Genomic DNA, 23190 nt, shown 5'->3' with positions numbered 1-23190 from the left:
ACAATCGGAGAAATCCTAAACCAGATTCTAAAAAGTTACTTGCTAAAAGATATAATGCATTAGTAAAAATAGTTCTGGAAAGAAAAGGGTTCATCCAACAATGAAGCCTCGTCTTCATCCAAGTAATGAAGCCTCGTCTTCATCTCCAAATAATGAAGCCTCGTCTTCATCCAAGTAATGAAGCCTCGTCTTCATCCAAGTAATGAAGCCTCGTCTTCATCTCCAAATAATGAAGCCTCGTCTTCATCCAAGTAATGAAGCCTCGTCTTCATCTCCAAACAATGAAGCCTCATCTTCATCAAAGTAATGAATTCACGTCTTCATCATAGAAATAACGAAGTCTCGCCTTCACAAATGCAAAGTAAAAACACTTTGGAAAATGAGCAAAGGCTAAAAAGGCAAGTGCCTAGAGTGCCAAAAACCTCCACAAAATGCACAAAAGTCCCTAAATGGCTGATCATTCTTACTGATCCCTAAGGTCGGGTCATTCTCCTCAATATGGCAGAACTGAAGAAAAAAAGTCCCTAAGGCGAATCATAATCCTATGCGGTAGGAACAAATGGTCCCATAAAGGGCAGGTTATTCCTTTCTAAAGGAAATATAACTCTCAAGAAGCCCCTAGAGGCTAACAATGGATACGGTTGGCCACCTATCCACGAAGAAGCAAAATCCCCTAAAAAGCGTATCATATCCCCCATCTAGGGCGGGTCCACTTTCCTCCAAGATAGAAAAATGAAACACCATTTAAACAGCCCTAAAGAGCTTTTTATACCTTTAGGGGGGCTTCTGATAACAACCCAAATTATTCTTAAATAAGGAATAAGGGAAAATTAATAGAAATAATGGCAAACCATTATTCCTTCTAAAAGAGATATTTATGCATGATTAATATGAAATTAATGATAATTAATGCAGGGGCGAATATGCAAATAACGAGGAAAAGGAAGGAGTCTCTAGCATTATACCACGCCACATGGACCATGGCGAGATACGCCCGATGAGAGCGAGTAGCGGAGACCCGCCATAGCTCTCAAGGAGAACGTACATACGCCTTGACGGATCAAAGAATACGAAAAGACGCCTTTATTACCATCCATGAATGGGAATAAATACAATTAAATGGCAATTAATAGCCATTAAAGGGGAATAAAGACTTGACTGTTCGAATACCTTAACTCTGAGGGTTTCAATGCTAAATACTAGGATTAATGGAGAATTGATAGCAATTAAAGACGAGTAATGACACGACTCTTCACCTGCTTCCCCATTAATGCTGAAGGTTACAAAAACCTATATAAATACCCCAGCTTCCTAGGATCAAAGGTACACTTACTGATTCTTTACTTTTGTGCTTACAGTTTATTCTCAGAAATATTAATGACTTTGGCATCGGAGTGTCCCCGGCCGATCCCAACGGCGCCTCACAGGGAAGTGCTCCGATCAAGGATTTTTCCATAAGTTATCAGTATTTTACTCAACTTTGGCTGTGTGACTTTCATCTGTTGACTTAGTCTTGAATTTTACCCTTGTTGACTTCTGGTCCTTACTCTTAAAATCAATTTACTCAACATTGAACAGACATATTAGTACAAATAAATCAAAGCATTTAAATTTAATGTGTTGAGATATTCTATTATGGGTTACTTAATTTTTGTCAAATCAAAATCATGTGGAAAGGTGTTTCAACAACAATGAGATTCTTTTACTGGTCCCCATATGTCTGCATGAATTATGTCGAAGCATTCTTTTGCTATACTGTGACTTAAAGAAAAGGGTTGTTTTCTCTGTTTGGCTCTTTGAAAAATATCACATGGTATTGCCTTGAAGCAATTGAAATCATTACATGATAGGTTAAGGCCTTTTAATCGCTCATAAGAGGGATGGCCAAAACATAAGTGCCACACATCGGCTTTGATTGAAAAAACAGAATGAAAACTATTCGGCAGTGGGTATTCCAGGTAATATAGGCCTTCATGTTCTCTAGCCAAGCCAATTTTCTTCCAACTTGTTGTGTCCTGTATTTCACACATTTGACCGGTTATTACTATGCGTAACTTTCCTGTGTTCAATAGTTTGCTGGTTGAGATTAAATTGTAATAAAAAGTAGGTATACATAGGACATTATGAAGTATAAACTGTGTGCTAAGAATCACTGTGCCTATGTGTTGGGCTTTGACCCTTCCCCGTTTGGTAGATTTACCCAACACTTTTCTATGTTGGCATACGAACTGTATAGCCTAACATCACAAATGATGTGGTCAGTGGCCCCTGTGTTTATTATCCAAAATGATGAGATAGAGTTAGGATTTGAAGCTTTACGAGAACCTTCTCCTTTGACGAAGGTGTTAACACTACTTCCCGAGCTAGAGCCTTCCCTGAAGGCTTCTGTGGCAATAGGGCAACTAGTGTGTGATATTGCTCTTTGGTGAGGGAAAAAGGTTATGTGTTTGGCTGTCTGTTATCCTCCTCTCCTGAATCTCCGTTGTCCCTGTTCTGATTCACTACGATATTTGCTTTGGGTTGGTTGGTTTTGAAAGGACTGCTTCTGTTTTTATTTTCGTAGTTCGGCGGGTACCCATGTTTTTTGAAGCATATTTCCTCCGTGTGACCTATATTACCACAATATGTACACAAGGATGAGCTTTTGCTATTTGTTTTTCTGTTGTTATACCTTGAGTTCCCTTGTTTGTATCCCTTGTTTTTAATGTTTATAAACCTTGCGAATATGTTGCTTTCATCTCCTTCGCTGTTTTTGGCAGGTGCGAGACCTATTTGCCGTTCATGTTGGATTGCCAGCGCGAAAGCCTTGTTCAGAGAGGGCAATGGCTCAATCAAGAGGATTTGCGAGCAAATGGTTGAATAAGAATCGTTCAAACCCTAGAGAAAGGTTATAACTTGGTCTGCGTCTTGTTGATCTCGGAGGATCTTGAAAGCGTCACAACTGCATGTCTGTCTATAGGTGCATTTGGGCATCGGCCTGAGGTTCATCAACTCGTCATAAAGGATTTTTAGGCAGGTATAATATTCTGAAACATTGCCATTTCCTTGCTTAAGGTTATGTATCTCCCTGCGTAGCTCTAGTATTTTGAGTGAGTCCGCTTATGCAAAACATTCTTTCGGGTCTGCCCAGACTTGGTCCGCCTTGTCGAGCCACATGATGCTCCGAGCGATAGATAGTGACAACGCATGGTATATCCATGACATGACCATATTGTTGTACCTCTCCCATTGGTTGTACATTGCATCATCGAGTGCAGGGGCTTTAATGGTGCCATCGACAAAGGAGAACTTGTTTTTGGACATCAGCGCGACCTTAACGGCTCACGACCATTGGTGGTAATTTGGTCCGGTGAGGACTTAGGATGCCAGGGATAGGGCAGTTGTTTCATTTTGAGGTAAATGATAAGGACTGCTAGAGGTGATTAAAGGAGCAGTCATTGTGATTCAAATGAGGAACCTTTAGAAGGATATTTTCTCTGATACCATATTAATTTGAATAAGGGAAGAAATCAAATTCTTGTATTTCTTATTAAGGAAAAATAGTAACTAACTATTACATTTATATTCAAATGCTAGGTGTGCTAATCAAGCAAACTTAGTAGGCAAAGAAAGGAAAGACAAGTGTTCTAATCATAGCCATTAATCACAATCCTTGTGATGAATGGTGGTGATGTTCTTGTGGAGGATTTGAGTGTGGCTGATCCTATTGTAAGCAGGTGAAGCTCTTCTAGAATCTACCATTGTGACGAAAAGACGAAACTGCCCCCAGCCTTAGCACAAAGACTAAAAGACCATTGGACAGTTGAAGGGATTGGCGTGTTGTGACTATATGTCTTGGAAGCTGTTGTACTTGAGTGATCTTATCTTCTTCTTATGCTTGAGAATCGAGAAAGCAAAAAAGGAAAACGAAAGGACTCTTTCTTCCTCTCTATTGTTCGATCCTCTCTTCTTTTGTAACAAAAACATTCCCTATTTTCATTACTGTAATCAAAGCATTCATAAATAACCTTAATTCAAACCTATTCATAACCACTACTTTCCCTTTATTCCTAGGTTCCTGACTATCAGGGATGTTATGTTTTACTTTGAAACATTTAATCCAAACATCACCAATTCACACAACACAAAACTTTAATTAACAGATAATTAACATCAATCAATTAGGAACATCCATACAAATACTGGATCTTCACTACAAAAACATGGGTTCTTCGTTCTTTATCAAGATTAAACTACAAGTCGATTTACAAAAATGCAGTTGAGCATGAACACAAAAGCCAATTTTACTCAACGAACCTTAAGGTGATTAATGATGTTTCATTTGGTTAGAGGTTCAATTCTCTATATCTACATTTAAAGAAATATTTTTCATTTCATTTATATATAAACGGAGATTAATCGGAGATTACCCATCGGGACTCTACGGGTACGGAGATCCTCGCAGGACGAGGATACCATTTCTCGGCTCCGCCCGCCCCGCCACAGAGACCATATTGGTCCCGTCCCCTGTAGGGTTGAGGAGGGATAAGACTCTTATCTATTACTCCCAAACAAACAGCCGACATGTCCCTGCTACCAAACACCCCGTTTATGCATTCATTTCTCCCCTCCCATTCCTCTTTTTCATTTCCGCCGCCCTCATCGCTTGCCGGCGCTGTAACCCTTCATCCTTCTCTGTTGCTTTGAGTTTTCTTCCTCGCCGACATCCTAACCCTCATATTTGCTTCGGTTCGCGGTTCGCGGTTCGCCGACGCTGTGAGTCACGTTTAATTTCTGTTTCCCCTTTGCTGATTTAAGATAATTAGCTTATTTCTCTCCGTTTGGTGCAGTTTTTCTTTCTGTTTTGCAGTTAGGAAAATGTAGGAAATTTGATTTTGTTTTCTATGAGTATAGACCTAGAATCCGTTTGACGTAATGGTGGGATATGTTGATGATTAGAGCTACTTGTTTGCTACAGAGTTTAATGTGGTCTTTCCACATCTTTCCCTTGATCATCATCCATTTCAACAAATTGATTATTTTTTTCTTAATATTTTTTTTTCCAAAGAACAATTAAGAAAGTAATTTTATAAATTTCATTTCGTTTTTTGGGCTATACATGCATGATTCATGAATAACATTATTGAAGCTCCTGCCTCCAGCGATGGCGTCCTATTCGAAGATCCTGCGGCATAAATAAGTTTTATCTCTCAGATTTGTTAACTTAATTTTGTATAAATCTGGAAAGCTATGAGTATCGAGTCAGTTGGTTCAGTTATTATAATGGGAAAAGTTGGTTGTTTTTACCATTCCTCAATGGCGAAACTTTTTTGTCTTGCGAGTGGGAATTGTTGTGGTCTAGAAAATTTTCTTCTTAATGCTTATGATGGATTTGTTATTAACAATTGCTTGCTTATAGTTATCTAGCTGTTTGCTTGAATCTTATATTTCAATTGTTAGTTGCATATAAAAATTAGGCCGGTTCGGTTCAGGTTTTTTAATCTGAGGGATTAGAGGGGAAAATCTGTCTGATATCCTCGTTAGGTTAGGTTTTGAAGAGTAGTTGATTGAGTGATTTTTACAACTTTCTGGTACACTTTTTAGTATAATATCAACAATTCATCCAACAATTGAGCTGATGACCTAGTGAACAGTGAACTAACGAGTAGTGACTGGTTGATATCTAAATTACCTTCCTTGGTTTGTGTTCTTGGCTATTTATTGAACTTCTTTGCTTTATAGGTTTAAACGTTGTGTTTTCTTCTCTCAAGCAGTCATGCTTAAGGTTTTAAAGTTTTTAGTTGGAATTTGGTACTAGCTCTTGTTTACAATAAACCTCTTGCAATGTTTCGTTAATATTCGCTTCAAGACATTCTTATTCAGCTGCTAGTTTGGTTTCTATTATAATTATGACCCTGCCCACCTATCTGACAACTGCATTTGGAATGAAAAACGAATTTTAGCTTCTTTGCAATTATCTAGTTTGTATGTTCTTTCCCGTGGTTGGAAGACGATTTCCAACTTCCAAACCATCATCATTACATCAAAAGTACTAATGGAGTAGACTAACACCTTAGTACCTTGCTCTAGAAAGCTAATTAGCACCTGTATTTCTTCTTGTTCATTTATCTACTTGTATTATTTTCCCTGTATTTTTTTTTATATAAGTAATTGTTTATACTCGGGATCGTGCAGGTTCCGAATTATTTGACAATAATGGAAGCCAAAATTTTCCGGTTTCTTAAGATTGTTGGTGTTGGATACAAAGCAAGAGCTGAAGCAGAAGGGCGTCTTTTATATCTGAAATTGGGATACAGTCATCTGAAAACGCATTGCGCTGGTACTCCTACTATGTTCACAAGTGATTTTCTAGTAAAACCCCGATTTAGTAAAAATGGAGTATCTAAGACACAATCAGCAGGTAACCAACGACATAAAAGCAGTCTAGTAGGAACCTCAGAGACTACATGTGCAACAACTTATCCTAAATCCTTCTGTGAGTGGCTAGCTGGAATTATCGATGGTGATGGAAGTATTCAAGTTAATAAACAAGGATATACTTCTCTTGAAATTACTATGGGACTTGAAGATCTACGACTACTACGATATATCCAACATATGCTTTGTGGAAGTATTAAAATGCGAGCAGGTGCTAAAGTTTATCGTTATCGACTACATAATCAACTTGGTATGATTAAACTAATGAATTGTATTAATGGTCATATTCGAAATTCAGCACGACTACTTCAACTACATAATGTCTGTCAAGTACTGGATATCCCTGTAATTCTACCTATTACACTAGATGCTCAGTCAAATTGGTTTGCAGGATTCTTTGATGCTGATGGTACCATTGTCATCACTATGAAGGATCGACTACCTCAGCTAAGTATTCAAGTAACTAATAAACTTCTACAAGATGTAGAGTCTTATAAGGTAGTATTTGGAGGAAATGTCTACTTTGATAGTAGTAAAAATGGTTGCTATCAATGGTCTGTACAAAGTCGAAAAGATGTTATCGTGATGCTAGATTACTTTAAATCAAGTACTTTCCGAAGTCATAAATCACGACGATTCTTCCTTATTGAAGAATATTACAGTCTTTACGATCTTAAAGCATTTAAACCTGACAGTATTCACCATAAAGCATGGCTAGCTTTCCTAGACAAATGGAATAAGTTGATGATATAGTCCACCTTTTTTCTATTCATCTGCTTGTATTAGTAGAAGAGAGAAGCACCCTGAAGTTTCTGGTATCATAAGTCACATTTGTTTGTATTTTTCGGTTTATGCCATGATCAGTATAGGTGTTCTTGGATTTCTCGTTTGGGCTCATCATATGTTTACTGTGGGCAAAACAATGTAGTTTGTTGCACGGGAATTGACAAGCAAAGGGTGCATCAGTTTGCTGCTTCTGTACGTGGTTGCAAGCCTCCAGAAGTTTACAAAGGTAAGGGTATAATGTGTATAGATGAAGTTATCAAGAGGAAACAAGGCAAAAAGTCAAAATGAAGAATGCATGATACTGCTAGCAAAGTGTTTGGCGTAGCTCCGTCCATGGCAATTATTTTTCTGTTGATAAAAAAACCAAGTTCAGTTTAGGGATTTAGTGAGTTAGAAAGCACTCAAACTAGTGGTTCATAGTTTCAGATTAATATAACTCTTGATTTTATAATACTTGATTCTACTTCTGTCTGAGGCGCTTTTATCATTCTATGCTGAATTATGTTGATTGCAAGCAAGAAATTGTATTTATATCATATATAAACACAATTATGATGTGAGAATCTGGATTGTTTGTAGAGAGGGAAGAGATTAAAGTATCAGTTAATAAGGCAGAGTGAGGCTCAAGATATGTTTTCAGATATTGGTATTTCCTAGATTTCATGAGTTGCTTCTTCCATTTTTTTTTACATATATTAATAATTTGTTACCGAATGTGGTTGTTTTTGTTTGTGTGATGTTGCAAGGTCCATAATCAGTGGCAATAGACTTAACTGAGAGCTTTCATGTACGTATCTTGTTGTCGATCCATATGTGTATTGATTTAACTAAAATGATGAGTGATCATTCTATAATTAGATTATTTTTGTGTGTAATGTTTGAAGGTCCATAATCACTTGCTATAGGACTAACAGTTAGCTTTCTGCTCACTCCTTTATAAGTATTTGGAATCAAATCTAAGTCTCTTTCCTTTATTAAATTTAATAAAAATAATAGTAATAAGTGAAAACTATCTCACGATTTTTGCATTTTTTTTCTTTAGATTCTTTTATTGTCAGTATATAATCAAGCCTCCATGCTGGTGAAATCTAATTCTCTAAAATTAACTCGAATGATGTTGCTCTTGGACTTGGTTCATAAGTCTAGACATTCAAGTTAAGCTAACACTCTTTGAAAACAAGACTTAAGCATGATTTATCAAAAGTAAGAAAAGGTTCATTTGAGAAAACATAGTTAGATCTTAAATGAATTGTGTATAAACTTTGAGGTCTGATTTGTTCTGAATTGAAGGGACATTCTCAATGTATTTCATAAAAGTTCTTATCTAATAATGTGCAATCATCAAAATTCTTATCATTTTAATTTGTTGGAACACAAACTGTCTTAAGGAAAGAGATTTCCCTATCATTCTTTGAACAACTTTAATAAGAAGCACATCTATCATCACAACAATCAAGTAGCGGGTTCCAAAATGTTGAATTGAGATCGGACTGTTTAGGTGTGGTTCAGGCAATCAGTAAAGGTTTTCAGGCTATTTCTTATTTTTCAGATATTATAGGAGATTGTATTCATTTGATTCATGAGTTAGACAACGCGTCTATCTCTTTTGTTAAACGTGCAGCGAACTGTGCAGCTCATTGTCTTGCTAGAGCGGTCAGTTCTTCATCTGTTCGTGGAGAGTGACATTGCACTCCTCCTTTTTTAGATTCTATTCTTGTAACTGATGATTCTTAATAAAGCATTCTTTTATTCAAAAAAAAAAAGTGGCGAGTTCCAAATAAAGAGTGGCGTTCCGGATAAAAAAAATAGGATAGAGCTAAAACAAACATTAACATACCAAAACATCTAGTATGATTCTGCTAAAATTGTAAGATTTCAACCCAAAGCAATATCAACTTCAACTTAAAATTTTATTAATATGTCAAAACATCTCTATACAAGACAAGCAAGGTCAGGTTAGAACCTCTGCATTGGGCATATTTACATAGTAGATCTATATTTAACCTTAAATTGAGTAATAATAACATCTTTGGTTCGATTCCGATTCCGCCTGTCCTTTCAAATGCTCAAAACCTCTTATTGCACTCCATACAAATCAGTTGTCAGGTTCAATACTAAAAAAGCTTAGAATGTTGACACGGTTAACAGTGTTCTTCGCCCGACAAAACAAACTTAAACCTGAAGAGTTGGGTGGTTCTGTTGGCCTTGACGCTTTAGATTTGTCCCATAATGCACTCAGTGTCCACCACAAAACTTCTCTTAATTTCTAGTGACATTTCGGGTTCTTCCTGCCGAGATTGGCAACTCCATTTCTCTTGTCCGGCTTAGGCTTGTCAATAGCAGAATCAGTGGAAACATTCCCAAAGAAATCGGTTTCCCCAAAAGCCTCAGTTTTCTTGAGGTGTCTGATAATCATCTTGGCAGGGGCGGTTCCTGCAGAAATCGGAAATTGCAATGCGCTTAAAATGTTGAACCTGAACAACAATACCTTTCAAGGTATTTTGCCTAGCTTGTCTCTGTTTCAACATTTCCAGAACTTACTCTCTTTCTCTTCTTCTCTCCTTTACGAGGTTGCGGGATTGTAAAACCAGATTGGAGCATGCTATGAATCAAACGTCTAACGGTGATGTTAGGAATAAGATAATCATTTAGCATATCATTTGCCCCGCAAACACAACTAAAGGTAGAAAGTATTAGATGATCTCTGATACATTGATCACAAAAGCTATTGTAACAACACTTAGTAAAGGTAGCATCTTCCATTGGTCCTTTGCATAAAGGACATAAAAGTTCAAGTGGAAGAATTTTAGGAGATGAACAATATTTGTTGGAAGTTATGGCTTCTTCCCTGTTTTTTCTATCATCTGGATTATTACCACAACTGCTGCTGCTGGTAATAGTAGAATTTGAAGTAGAGCTCTTGGGAATTGGAGAACCATTCGAATTTGTAGTAGTAGGAGCAGAAATGGTAGAATTAGAAGCAGAGCTCTTAGGAATATGAGAACCATTTGAATTTGAAGTAGTATGAGCAGAAATGGTAGAATTAGAAGCAGAGCTCTTGGGAATATGAGAACCTGGAATAACAATGGCTCTAGTGTCTATAAATCTACACCTTCTTCCTCCAGGAACCCTCTTTATAAGGACTTTTGTATGACTTGGAATTAACATATTATCATCGTAACAATCATTTGTTTGAGCATTTATCACGGTAATATCAAAATCATTACCCAAACATAATCCAGCATTTTTCTTCCCTTTATATTTCAATTCGTAAACTCTTTGTTTAAAAGCTGAAACTGAAATAAAAGGCTCTTTCACAGAAACTGAATCATAGTTTTTCTCACTCTTGAATTTGAAATATATTGCCATTATAGCCTCAATATACAATGGATATATAGTACGACAAGGCTTGAAATTAAAGCAAACAATACAAACAGAAAAAATTGATTGCAGAAGCTGCAGTTAGGGCACTAGAGACGAAAGTTGATGTCGATGATGCAACTCCGATTCTCAGAAAAATGAAACACTAAACAGCAAACACATCAATTGATTACCCAAACATAACCGTAGAAGCAAATCGGGAGTGAATGAAGTGCAACCCTAATAGCAACTGATTGGAGAAAGCAGCAGCAGCAGCAGCAGCAGCAGAAAGCAAGTCGATCGCCAAAAATCAAAGCTTCGAAAAAGATTTGAATGGAACAAACTGCGTTGAATCGTCTCTTGATGGAATTGATATGGATCGAAAACTTGGACGAGAGAGGGAATACTCCGCTGTTGAACAAGGCGGCTATTTATAGGAAACCCTACGCCTAAACGCGTTAAATTTCTTCGCTTGTTTCCTTTTTACTTGCCCACTTCTTTTCCGAGTCTGTAAAGAATAAGATAAAAGGTTTTTGTTTTTTTTTTCTTTTTCGAACCAATATAAAATGTCCCCTGAAAAACTTGGTTTTTAAAAATATTTATCAAAAAGTTATCAGATTTCTATAATTTTATAATATTAATTTAATCTTTTGTGAATAAAAAAAATAAAACATAGGATAACATCGAGATATTATCCATGAGATCAAAGAGGATATTTACCAAAACGACAACGTATTGGGGCGGTCAGGAAAGCAATGGTGTATCAAGCAAATCATCCAAATAGCGGATCACCTAGATTCCGCCACACGTTATCCGTAGTCAAACCTACGTGAGACCCGCCATCATGCCTCGATCCGCCCGTTGAACGGTTGAGCCGATTCCCAATAAAGGCAATTAATGGAACGTTAATGAGCTAACGGCCACACTTAAAGGAGATCCGTAACCGCCATTAATGAGGCATTAATGGAGACTTTCTGGTTACTAGAAGTTACGATCACATGACTATAAATAGCTTGCATCACAAGCTATCAAGGTACACATTCACATTCACACTCTAAATCCTATCTCTCGTCAATACAGTTTATTCTTTATTCCTATACTGACTTTGGCATCAGAGCTTCCCCCCGCCGAACCCAACGATGGCCCCCACAGGGAAGGAATCCGATCAGAAGTTCATCGCCAGTTATCAACATAATAATGTAAGAGTTACTAAGAGTGGAAGTTTCTCCGGATTATTCAACCCCATCTTATATGACTAATCCTCCATAAAGAGCTCGATGGAAGAAAACGAGGGATGGGTTCCTCAAGTGTAATGTCGACGATGCTACTTTTCAGGTAGCTAATGTATGTGGTGTAGGAGATGTGGTTTGCGACGAATTTGATGTCTTTCATAATTATAGCATCCCGGGGTCCTTGATTCCAAGATTGTTGAAGGTCATGCCCTTCGTGCTAGTCTTATTCAAATGGTATCTCTTAATGTACAAAGAGCGAAGTTTGAAACGGATGCCAAGATTGTTGAAGGTCTTGCCTTTCGTGCTTGATATGGTAAAATATATCGAATGGACCTCCGGAAAACCCATAACCTATCATTTGGACCGGCCCAGTTAGGGTCCCCGAAAGGATCCAATTGCAAAATGAAGCTTCAGACCTCATAAACACGCTAAGCTCAATTAGAGAGGGAATCAATGCTAGTCTTATTCGGATGGTATCTTTTAATGTACAGAGTGTATAGTTTGAAACGGATGCCAAGATCGTTGCTGATGGAGTTAATTCTAGCAAATTGCACCTCTCTGAATTCGGTACCATTACTCAAGACTGTAGAAATATTCTCCTTGATAACACGGACTTTTCATTTTTTTTGTTCCTTGTATAGCAAATTATGTTGCCCATCTTGTTGCTAAACATGTTTGTTCCAATACTGACGACTTCGTCACTGATATTACCCCTTTTTAGCTTGTTGATGTAATCGCTAAGAAGAATTTATTCGCACAATACATCATAATTGGAACCATTTTAGTTATTAGGCTAAAAATATATTGTATTTGACTTGAAAAAATCATTTGATTATAGATGTTTATCCTACTATATGATAGAGGTCTTAGTTATAAAATCGAGGCGATAAAATTATAAATTTGAAAAAAATTTGTGGATCTATCATTCTCTTGTTTTTTTGATGAGTAAGAATGCCATAATGCCATAATTATGGATCTTCTCTATAGTTACTCTCAAGTTGCTCAATATAGAATAATGTCATAAGGTTAGATGAAAAAAAAAAGTGTTATAAAGTCTACTCTTGCACACCTAAAAAATTCATTAATCTCAATAGTTTAGTGATTTTAACTCTGAATATCTATCGGTCTCCAAAAATCAATCAATTATTTTGAACCAAGCAATCGGTTAAAATATATAAAAAGAAACGTAACAGTAAAATTTATGGATGATAGAGAAGATTTTTAGGTTGGGGGTTTTCATTTTTACCATTTATTACTAAATTCTAAAGATGTCTTTTTATTTATTTTTATATTTTACAGTTCTCAAATTCATTTCGGTTCATCGATTTGATACTGGTTCATCGTCCGACTCTGATTCTTAACAGATCAACAACGTTAACCCAACTTATATACAACGTTAATTGAATATATGATCTATTCGTTTCAAACCTGCCGGTTCGATTTTTAAAACATTGGTTATAACTAGTTAGAATAAATCTCTATGTATCTTGAAATTAAATATTTATTATAAAGTCTATCCTTATACACCAAAAAAATTCATTGATCTCAATATCCATCATAGTTTTAACTTTGAATGTCTTTCTCAAAAAAAACAATTGATTGTTTTTTCAAGCAAAACCAATCTTATCGTCGACACTTTCGCCATCTCCTCCACTATTTTGACTCTCCCTTCCATCATCACCCACTAAAATTAACCCTCACAAACTTCCTCTTACGACGTACTTGATGTCGTTACTCAAGGGGCACTGTTTGGCCATCACATTGACAAAACAATCATTCCTCTCCTTCTCGAAACTTGCCTAAGAGGGCGTTTGGTTTAGCGTTTTGTAATAGTATTTAATGATTTTACTCTAAACTGTTAGAAATAAAGTGTTCGGTAGTTATTACAAACTATTAGTGTTAGTTGTTTTGGAGCAAACAACAACAATTCACGAAAAGCCCCAATGCTGAAACTTTTCACAAAATGTTGTTTTTATTTGTTTAGCTTACCCCAAATTTTTTTCCTAAATGATACACGATTCTTTCTCCTAAAGACATACTCAATAATTCCTAAATTGACAATGATCCAATTTTCCATTTTCACCTTAATTCTAATTTTTTATAACCTATTAATCCTAACTTCACAATAATTAATCTCTAGAAGTGTAAAAACCATCATAAGATATCTTCTAGAGAAACATCATTCTTGTTTTCCGTAATGAATGAATGAATTAAGAGATCAAATAGTTTACGGAGAATCAAATAATTTTTAAAGTAAAAAATACATTAAAATTCAATTTATATATCCATTTTAGCTTTGAAAAAAGAAATAACATAAACATTGATATAGTTATAATTGATGAATCTTTTTAAATTTATACAACAGTTTAATTACTTTGATTATTTTTTTTATCAATACTGGTATAACATATTTATTTACATTGATAAATAACATATATATCTATATTATTCTTTTTACATGTAAATAACATTAATTTTTTTATAAATTTATACTAATTATCAACTAGTTAATGACAAATAGCTCGCAACCAACAACTAATAAAAAATAATGTAGAATCATAATGGTGAAATTTATAAGAAATACATAAAACAAAACATGTAAAAAGTGAAGTCAAAACTATTTTGGGTGAATGAATCCAAAGAATAAATTTCAGAATCTATAGTTACATTACATTACAAACACAAAGACGCAGTAAAAGCAAACATATATATAAGCAGCATGCAGGCAGGCAGGCATTTGCCTAATTAAAATTCAAAATACACCAGATGCATAAAGAGGGTTACTAACACTAGTTTTATTCGACGACCCTTTTTTCCTGAAGAAGAAAAATTCACCCATTAGCGGAATTATTGGCTTCTTTTTCATCTTCTTCTTCTTCTCCTTCTCTTTCACTCTTCCAAAATATCCTTTCTCCTCTCCATTAATACTCAGTATATTAGCTAATTTCGAACTCTCCATTCTTATAATCCCTCCTTTCTTCATCTTTTCCTCCTCCTCCTGGTTCTTAAAACTCACCCTTCTCGCCATAGCTGCTGCCTTTTTAGCCTCGGCCTCAGCCAACTTAGACATGTTCCTGTGAAGCTCAGCATTCAAAGAAGCCACTGCAATTTCAGTCTCCGATTCTCGTTCCTTCAGCATTTTCAGCTCCAGCTTTGTTTCCTCTAGCTCCGACTCGATCTTCTTTAAAGTCCCGAAGAATTCGTTATTGTTTTGTTCTTCCATTTCGATTTGGATTTCAATTTCAGATTGTTTCCTAGGGCTTGGAGAGGAAAAGTGTTGCCATGGAGTAGGAGGAGTGGAATAGGATTTGTGAGAGTATATTTCTCCGACGAGAATCCGTTCACCGAAAACAGCGACGGCTTCTTTGACGGAGGAAAAAGGGCGGGAGGTGTCGACTAAGGAACTGTAGTCTAATTTGGGATTGGGAGATTCCATTTGAATGGAGGAAAGAATGAGAGAAGAGAGGTGTATTTGAGAAAGGGGTTGGCTTGGCTTTTACTTCAAAAGAAAGGAGGAGGTTTTAGAGAGTTGTTTCCAAGTTAAGACTGCATCAAACAAAGAGTACGTAGATTAGGACTTGTAAACCACCCCATGATCATCTATCGCATTGTCACGTGATACTCACGTGAATGCTCATAGACACATTAATTTTAGTTCATTAGAGCTCTCCAGTCCCTATTTTGGCCTATCCAAGTTGGGATGAAGCTTGATTTCATGGTTGTGCAGGGTGTTGTTAAACATACCCTTAATTTCTCACCTCTAGCCCCGTGAAAGGACGATTATACCATTTGAAGCTTTGGAGTGAGAAATGGATGATTTTTTCCTCTCCCAACACGTGGGTGTGAGGTAATCACGCCTCACCACAGGGTGAAGCGTGTGGTAATCACGCCCGCGGGATTTGGTTTGGAAAAAAATTTATAATTTAACTCGAATTAACCTTTTAGAAATAAAAATTACGGAATTTAACTCGGATTACCCTTTTACAAATAAAATATAACAACATAAACATTAAAATAAATTAATAAACATAAAAGAGTACATATAATCTCAAAAGTGTTAAAATGTAATAAGTTCTAATAGATAAACTCATGAAAACATAATTTAGTTCGCCCGACGCCACGCGTCCATAAACTCATTCATCTCCCTCCTAATAAGTGAAGCCTCCTCTTCAGATCGGTTGGTAGCCGCTTGCTGGGTGATACGCCACAACCAGCTAACCCACAGCAAAAAAAAAAAAAAATTAACCAAATTAATCTAAAAAGTTAACATATAAATTATAATCAAATTAATCTAAACATTTAACATATAAATTATAATCAAATTAATCTAAACATTTAACAATTTAATTAAAATGTAATTATAATTTAAAAAAAAATCAAACACCACTCGAGCGTATGAACATCACGCCAGACCTGTGGTTCGGGCGTTTGAACATCACGCCCGACCTGTGGTTCGGGTGTGATGTTCAAACGCCCGAATCACAGGTCGGGCGTGATGTTCATACGCCTGACTGCGATTCCGGTGATTCTAAAAAAACGGCCACAGATTCAAAATATAAGCTAAAATCATCAAACGAAAACCGTAAATCATACCATTTTCGCTTTCCCTTTACTGCCTTTGTCACGATCCATGTTTTGGTTGACTAATTTGTCCGGATTTGATCGAAAAGTCTATAGAGTGTTTGAGAGGTTTTGTATTTTTTTAAATTTTAGGCAAAGAGTAGTTCGATCTATTCCCGAGGCCAGAGGTATGAATAAGTGACTAGGTATAGTAATTCACTTCATAAAAGGAGGAGACATCAACCATCCTATACTTGTCTTATCTGATCATCACGACAGTTGGCAAATTAAATATAAAACTCTCGTTAACAAAGGTTATTCATTTTATTTGATTTTATTTGCGTTCAGAAAATGAATAATATTATTTTAACTGAATTAGAATTCGACAAGAAGAGACATTAAATAAAAAAAATATCAAGATTTATATGTAAAAAAAATAAAAACAAAAGGTTGAATTCACTAAAATTGAAATCATCATCCATATGTATTTTTACTTTCAATAGTAATATTAATTTTGGATTAAGGTGTAAAAATACCGCTAACATTTTAGGTTTAGGAGTGAGTTTACTTCTAATATCTAAAATGATACAATTTTACCCCTAACATTGGAAGCCAAAAGCAATTTTACTCCTAACGTTGATAAATTGGGTTAATTTGAGAAATAATTCATCAAACTGTCTTTTCAGTCATGAATCTTGTCATCTATACTTCACACGTACATCATTTTATCAATAACAAATCACAAACATATGTTGGGATGTGAAAAAAATATACTGTCTTTTTGTACGAATTAAATAAAAAAATTTAAAAAATTCATCGAATTTATAAATATTAATTCTCTAATTATATTATTAAATTATAAAAAACATGAAATCCTTTTTTTAGAACGAATTATTATGCAATTGGTGCAGACTAAGGAACAAAAATATTTATATTTTATAATAGTGTCTGAAATTGATCTAATTTATCAACGTTAGGGATAAAATTGCTTTTGGCTTCTAACGTTAGGGATAAAATTGCACCATTTTAGATGTTAGGAGTAAAATTGCTCCTGACCCAAAAATGTTAAAGGTATTTTTACACCTTAATCTATTAATTTTAGTAGTATTAATTAAACGCCTTCAATTTATAATGTTAAACTTCAATTAAAATTGAAAAATAATAATGTTTTTTTTTTACGGAGAAAAATAATAGTGTTGAAAGTAGTTATTTGTAATGATTCTAGTTATTCGGTGAGTGGTTACATATTGAAATAATAATTATGATAATTTTGAACTAAATTTTACATTTATTTTGTCTTGCATCTCACACTCGGCCAGCTTTAATTAGTAGTATAAAGTTAATGTTTCTTTTTAAAAAAGAGTATGCAGTTAATGTTATGCATTATAATTATATGATTTTTCATGACTTATTAGAAAAGAAAGAAATGTTTTAAAGCTGCAAATCAATTGAAAATATATTTCATTCCTATATTTGCCCTCTTTTTTGTTCGGTCTCTATTTTATTACTTAGTAATATGTGAAACATGCATGTTGATAACACGTAAACAAACTAGTATACCACGTAGATTAATGACCAGGTTCCACTTAATAGTAGGATGCATAACTGTCACGAACATGTAGACCAATAAAAAAAAGCATGCTAACCCAAAAAGATGTTAAACCTTATTATTATGATTTGCTGTTAGCACACGTCGAATCTCGTTGAACCCAGTAGAGTATATACTCTCATTAATATCGATACGCATGTCTTGAGTAACGATTACAATACGGAAATTTACAAACCGCTAAAAATTCTCTCAATACCTTATAAACAGAAAGAATGATTGTGCACCCAAGGTGCATGCATCATTATAGAACCCTATCTTATTCCGCATCTTTATCATTTCAAATTTTGCTAACTATTATACATCAGAGCGAGATCGCCACATTTGACTCCTTTATGTCTTATTGTAAGAGTTTACTATCACCAATCATGTACTAGGAGTTCCTCATTAAGATTTTCTACATCAAATTGGTGCGGTTAGCATGGATGGAACCTCATAACCATGGCTCACGTAAAAAAACAACAACAGATCCCTTTCATTACCTTAACCCCTAGAAAGAACCTTTCTGTAAGAGCCTAAAACACCACTACATGTTAATGGAAGTCTTATCACATTCTAAACTACAATCCCCGAGTTAGAGCAACGCCTAAACGACTATCTAGGACTTATGGATTTGGAAAGGAGTAAATTCATTAATGGTCTCACAAAGCAATTGATCTACAACATGGATATGGTCTAAGAAAGCATGAGTTAGTGAGGTAAGACCACCCTGCCGAGATGGATCACGTTCAGACCTAGCTTTAACCGTCTAAAATGACAATCAAATGCTCGAACAAAGAGGGCTCCATAACATGATGTACTAGACATCATATTGTCTCAAACTGCCCCTAGTAAAAAGAGACACCACATGCATCCAAACATGCAGGCTCGAGGAAAATATCCAAGGAACACACACACAAACGTCGATGTCATCTCTCAAAATCACCTATATTACCCCCAAGTGAAATCATTTAGAAGAAATCATCAAAGGAATATGCTCCATACTAGAGAAACTTCGTTGAGCTAATATCTCATCGAGGTTGACGTTTATACCAAAGAAACTATATCAAGCCAAGATTTTTTCGATTTCGACATTCGCCCCGAATAAAAACTCCACCCAAAGGTCATACAAACTCCCAAATATCGATGGAGAAGGAATATATGTACAAACCTCATTAACGAGGAGGTGAATTGGAGGCTAAAAGTCATATGATGGATGCTAGAATTGATGCTCTGATCTTAGAGGTCACAAACACTAGCTCCTCTCTTTATGCACATATCATGGAGGAGCCAATGCCTCATACTTTCAAGTACCCATTATTCAAGAATAACAATAGGATGAGAGATCCCACTATGCATAACAAGAACTTTATAAGATCGTTAGATATGACGATGACCATCGATGATGTCATATGTTAGTTGTTCCCCACCATTCTCAAATAGGCAACAATATATTGGTATGATCAGCTCCACACATGGTCCATCTGGAGCTTTAATAAGATGGTAATGGATTTTGCCCAACATTTTATAACCTTCACTTTGGAGCATAAGACCGTGTAAGACCTTAACTACTCGGTTAAAGCACAGAGTGAAACTCTCCAAGAATGGGTGAAGAGATTTTTGAAGACAGCTATACATGTCCAACATCTCAATATGGGTACGGTAGTTGATGTCATGGCTGTAAATTTAGCAAATATTTTCCAAAGGAAATCATTACATGGCGGCTCTGGTCTTTCTCGAACCTCATACGATTGGCCAGAGACTTTGTGAGATGGGACATACATAAGCTTAACCTATTTCTGAATGATAGAGCCCCTAAGAATAGTTAGAAACATCAATATTATGTTGAAGGGGAAATATGAAAGAGACCACATGAGCGACTGGAATGCTATTTTTCACTACTCAATGCACCTAAGTTTTATAAAAAAGAATCAACAACATATCGAATACCCTCCAAAGCACAATTGATCCAGTCAGCGAAACAACAAAACCCATTGTGAGTTCTATAAGAGCGAAGGGCATAATACAAAGGACTATTTATAATCGAGCTTAGAGTTAAACAAAATGGCCGACAACGACCTGCTAGACCATTTCTTCAAGAAGTCAGCCAAAGTACTTGCTCGGGAATGCAAGACCCCTCATCCTTTGTGGTGCGATCATTATTATGATTTTTGTTTATGCATGTGAAGGGAGACAAAGACAACAAAATAGAGAAGAAAAAGAGAGAGAAAATAGGTAAAGTTAAATTATAGTGAAAATTAATATTATAAGGGTAGAAAATGGATATCAAAATTAATGGGTAGGGAGATGATAAGATTAGTCATAGGTCATAATGACCGGTGAATGATCTTAATGACTTTTATGTTAAAAGTGTAAAGCATAGTTATGTTTATGTTTTGTCGAGCTGGCCCGCCCAACTCACCGAGTTGACATCTAGGGGCTTCGAAATGCGACTTTAACGTGTGCCGACGTTGTCTTTTCCGCATTTGGCCTGTAAAAATGCACTAAACTCCAACAAACATTAGTCCAGGGGGCTGAATTGATTCACCAAACTTTAGATTTAAGTGCCAGACTATTTCACAGTGACATTTGGTGAATCAATTCAGCCAAAAATATTAAGCGAAAGCTTAGGTACGTATTAACTTGGCATTATTTGACTAAAAATGACTAAAAAGAAATGAAAAGTAATAAAAGTGCTAAAATGGAAGTGAAAACTAAATAAATGACAAAAATGAATTAAAATGTGGAAAACTACTATTTATTTGCTGCAATTAAAGTAAAACTCTCCTAAAAATCGTACCAAAAAATAGGGGTTTTTGACCCCTATCAAACCTCCTCACACTTTAAACTTTACATGTCCCTAAGTAAACTAAACCCCTAATCGACTAGCCAAACTAGAAAAACCTACTGGTTTTGACTAGGTGTCTGACACAAACACAAGCAGTTGTAATTACATAAATTCAGAAGCACAAAATAGAGACACAATGTCCAAAAGGCTCAGTTCAATTAGCAAAGGTCATACTTTTAACGAGCTTAAGAGATAACTAGACCTGTCCATGGGCCGGGCTGGGCCGGGCTCGGGTTAGACCAGTCGGTTTTTAAGTAAAAATGCTCAGCCCAAGCCCAGCCCAGCCCACAATTAATTTAGGCGGGCTCGGGCCGGGCTGGGCTCGGGTTTAAAAATCAAATCCCGAGCCCAACCCATATAAGCCCACCTATATATATATATATATATATATATATATATATATATAATTGTTAATTATAAAAAAATAAATATTATACTTAAAAATAAATATTTAATATATAAATATATATTTATTAATTAATATTAATAAGCTGGTCGGGCTGGGCCGGCCCGTGTTATTTTTATTAATTCCAAGCCCGCCCAAAAAATAGCAGGCTTTGACGGGCCTGGGCCAGGCTGGGCCGATGAACAATTTTTATTGTCCAAGCCTGGTCCAAGGGACACGGGCCTGGACGGGCTGGGCGGGTACCCGGGCCCGTGGACAGGTCTAGAGATAACCAATCAAACACCTCACTAATGGTCACTCAATCACACATAAAAGTATATGTGGCTCAAGTGTTTAGTCTCAGCTTTTGTTCTTGCGCAAAATTACAGTGAGTTTGCACGTTTATCCAAGTACATCTACTTTACCACTTGACTCTAATAGTATCAAAATCAACCTTAAAAATTGGTTTGTAATGTGGTTAGGGGCTGAAGGTAGGTTAAAAAGGTTAGAAATTGGGTTAAGAAATTCAGCACTAAAAACACAAGGTATGGATGGCATTTAGCAAAAATATAAAGGGAATGAACTTTTTATTGAAAATAACATAGACTTTTTGTTTTCTTTCTTTTCTTTCTTTCTCTTTTTTTTTTGTATGATCAGATTTTGTGGGATTTGATCATAATTATAACTGGGGAATCCAAATGACATTTTCCCATTTTTTTCAAAATATGGACCGAATAGTTGGTCTTTATTGAAACAAGTATGCTTGTTCACCTCTTAACATTTTGATTTGCTTTAAAAACATGCCATAAACAAAGAAGAGTGCTAAAACAAACTCAATGGGAGCTTGCAAAAACATGGGTGAGAAATAAAAACTGAAAATTAAAAAAATAAAGTAAAAGAAAAAGGTTAATTCTACGGAGGCTGTTTCATCGTTTACTGTTTCACATCAATGCATGTAGACTCAACTCATTATTTAGTGCAAAATCTGTAATTTTTCACAAGTCAAAATATTCACACAAAAATGTCAAGGAAAAGAGCTTCTGATGTTCACTCTTAGACTCAAATACAACTCACAGTATGTTGGGTTTAATTTTTGTGTTACTAGTTTTTCTCAAGTTTAAGTTCAAATTCACATGCCTTCAATTCTTAATTTATTTATCCAAACAATGATTTTAGCATTTTATCCAAAGTAGGGTCTAAGTGTGATCTTAGATCATGCTTTTACAGATACAAGGGTTGTGTCCTATACCTAAACTAGCTAGCATGCAAAAATAGGCTCAATTCTCTTTCACAAACAAAAAGTGAAAACAGAGAAATAATACACATGCATGGGGAAATCGTACGCATGCTTATTGACAAACATAGAGTGAAAACAGAGAAATAATACAGGTGATAAAAGAAACAGAAGTGAAAACAGGGAAATTATACATATGCATGAGGAGACCGTGCATATATAATCAATACAAAAACAAAAATAGCGAAAAACTAAAGCTAGACACGACGCAACAAAAATAAAATTTTTGTGGTGTATGTCTACCCCTCCTCCTCACATTTAAATTTTGCAATAAGTCCCGACATTGCAATTGTAACAATTAAACACATACTGTAAAGAGTTAAGATAGAGAAGACAACTCACTTATCGGTCGGAAGCCAGGGCCACTACAAACTGTGACGGTTACAGTAGTCATCTACCACGTGTTCGAGTCATGTCAAGCGTTGATCCATGCGTTGGACCATCTCATAAGTCTGGAAATTGAGATTTCTCATCTCGAACATCATGACATTCATTGATTGCAGCTGGGCCTGAACCGGTGATCCCTCTTCCTCGTTGTGGTGGTTTTCGCGCTCTTTTTCGGGACTGGCTACTTTCTCCGACCTCCAAATCCCTGGATTGCTGCAAAATAGTTCTAAAAGTAGACTTTCCAAGGAAGCCTTTACCAATAAAAGAAGGTAGGTGGGGGGCCACTTTCTTGAAAAAACGTGTTTTCCAATAATCTTTGATAAAGTTAGTTAATAA

General features: G+C 35.8%; 2 protein-coding genes across 4 annotated transcripts; one reads left to right on the top strand and one right to left on the bottom strand.

Moving 5' to 3' along the window:
• Positions 1-4540: 4540 nt before the first annotated feature.
• Positions 4541-7656, top strand: LOC136226957 (intron-encoded DNA endonuclease aI4-like). 3 transcript variants are annotated; one of them, XM_066015669.1, is made up of 3 exons: positions 4541-4755; positions 6175-6319; positions 6401-7656. In XM_066015669.1, the coding sequence occupies exons 2-3, from the start codon at positions 6196-6198 to the stop codon at positions 7168-7170; spliced, it is 894 nt and encodes a 297-aa protein (XP_065871741.1). In that variant the 5' UTR covers positions 4541-4755; positions 6175-6195; the 3' UTR covers positions 7171-7656. The 3 variants fall into 3 exon arrangements, with proteins under 3 accessions (XP_065871741.1, XP_065871742.1, XP_065871740.1); XM_066015670.1 differs by having other exon boundaries at positions 4542-4755; positions 6175-6667; positions 6809-7656; XM_066015668.1 differs by having other exon boundaries at positions 4543-4755; positions 6175-7656.
• Positions 7657-14348: 6692 nt separating this feature from the next.
• Positions 14349-15271, bottom strand: LOC136226916 (WEB family protein At1g75720). The gene has a single exon (XM_066015602.1). The coding sequence runs from the start codon at positions 15229-15231 to the stop codon at positions 14548-14550; it is 684 nt and encodes a 227-aa protein (XP_065871674.1). The 5' UTR covers positions 15232-15271; the 3' UTR covers positions 14349-14547.
• Positions 15272-23190: the final 7919 nt, after the last annotated feature.

The sequence above is a fragment of the Euphorbia lathyris genome, chromosome 4, assembly GCF_963576675.1.
Source record: "Euphorbia lathyris chromosome 4, ddEupLath1.1, whole genome shotgun sequence".
Taxonomy (NCBI): domain Eukaryota; kingdom Viridiplantae; phylum Streptophyta; class Magnoliopsida; order Malpighiales; family Euphorbiaceae; genus Euphorbia; species Euphorbia lathyris.
Note: the sequence above shows the minus strand (reverse complement) of the source record. Positions and strands in the feature narration are given on the sequence as shown.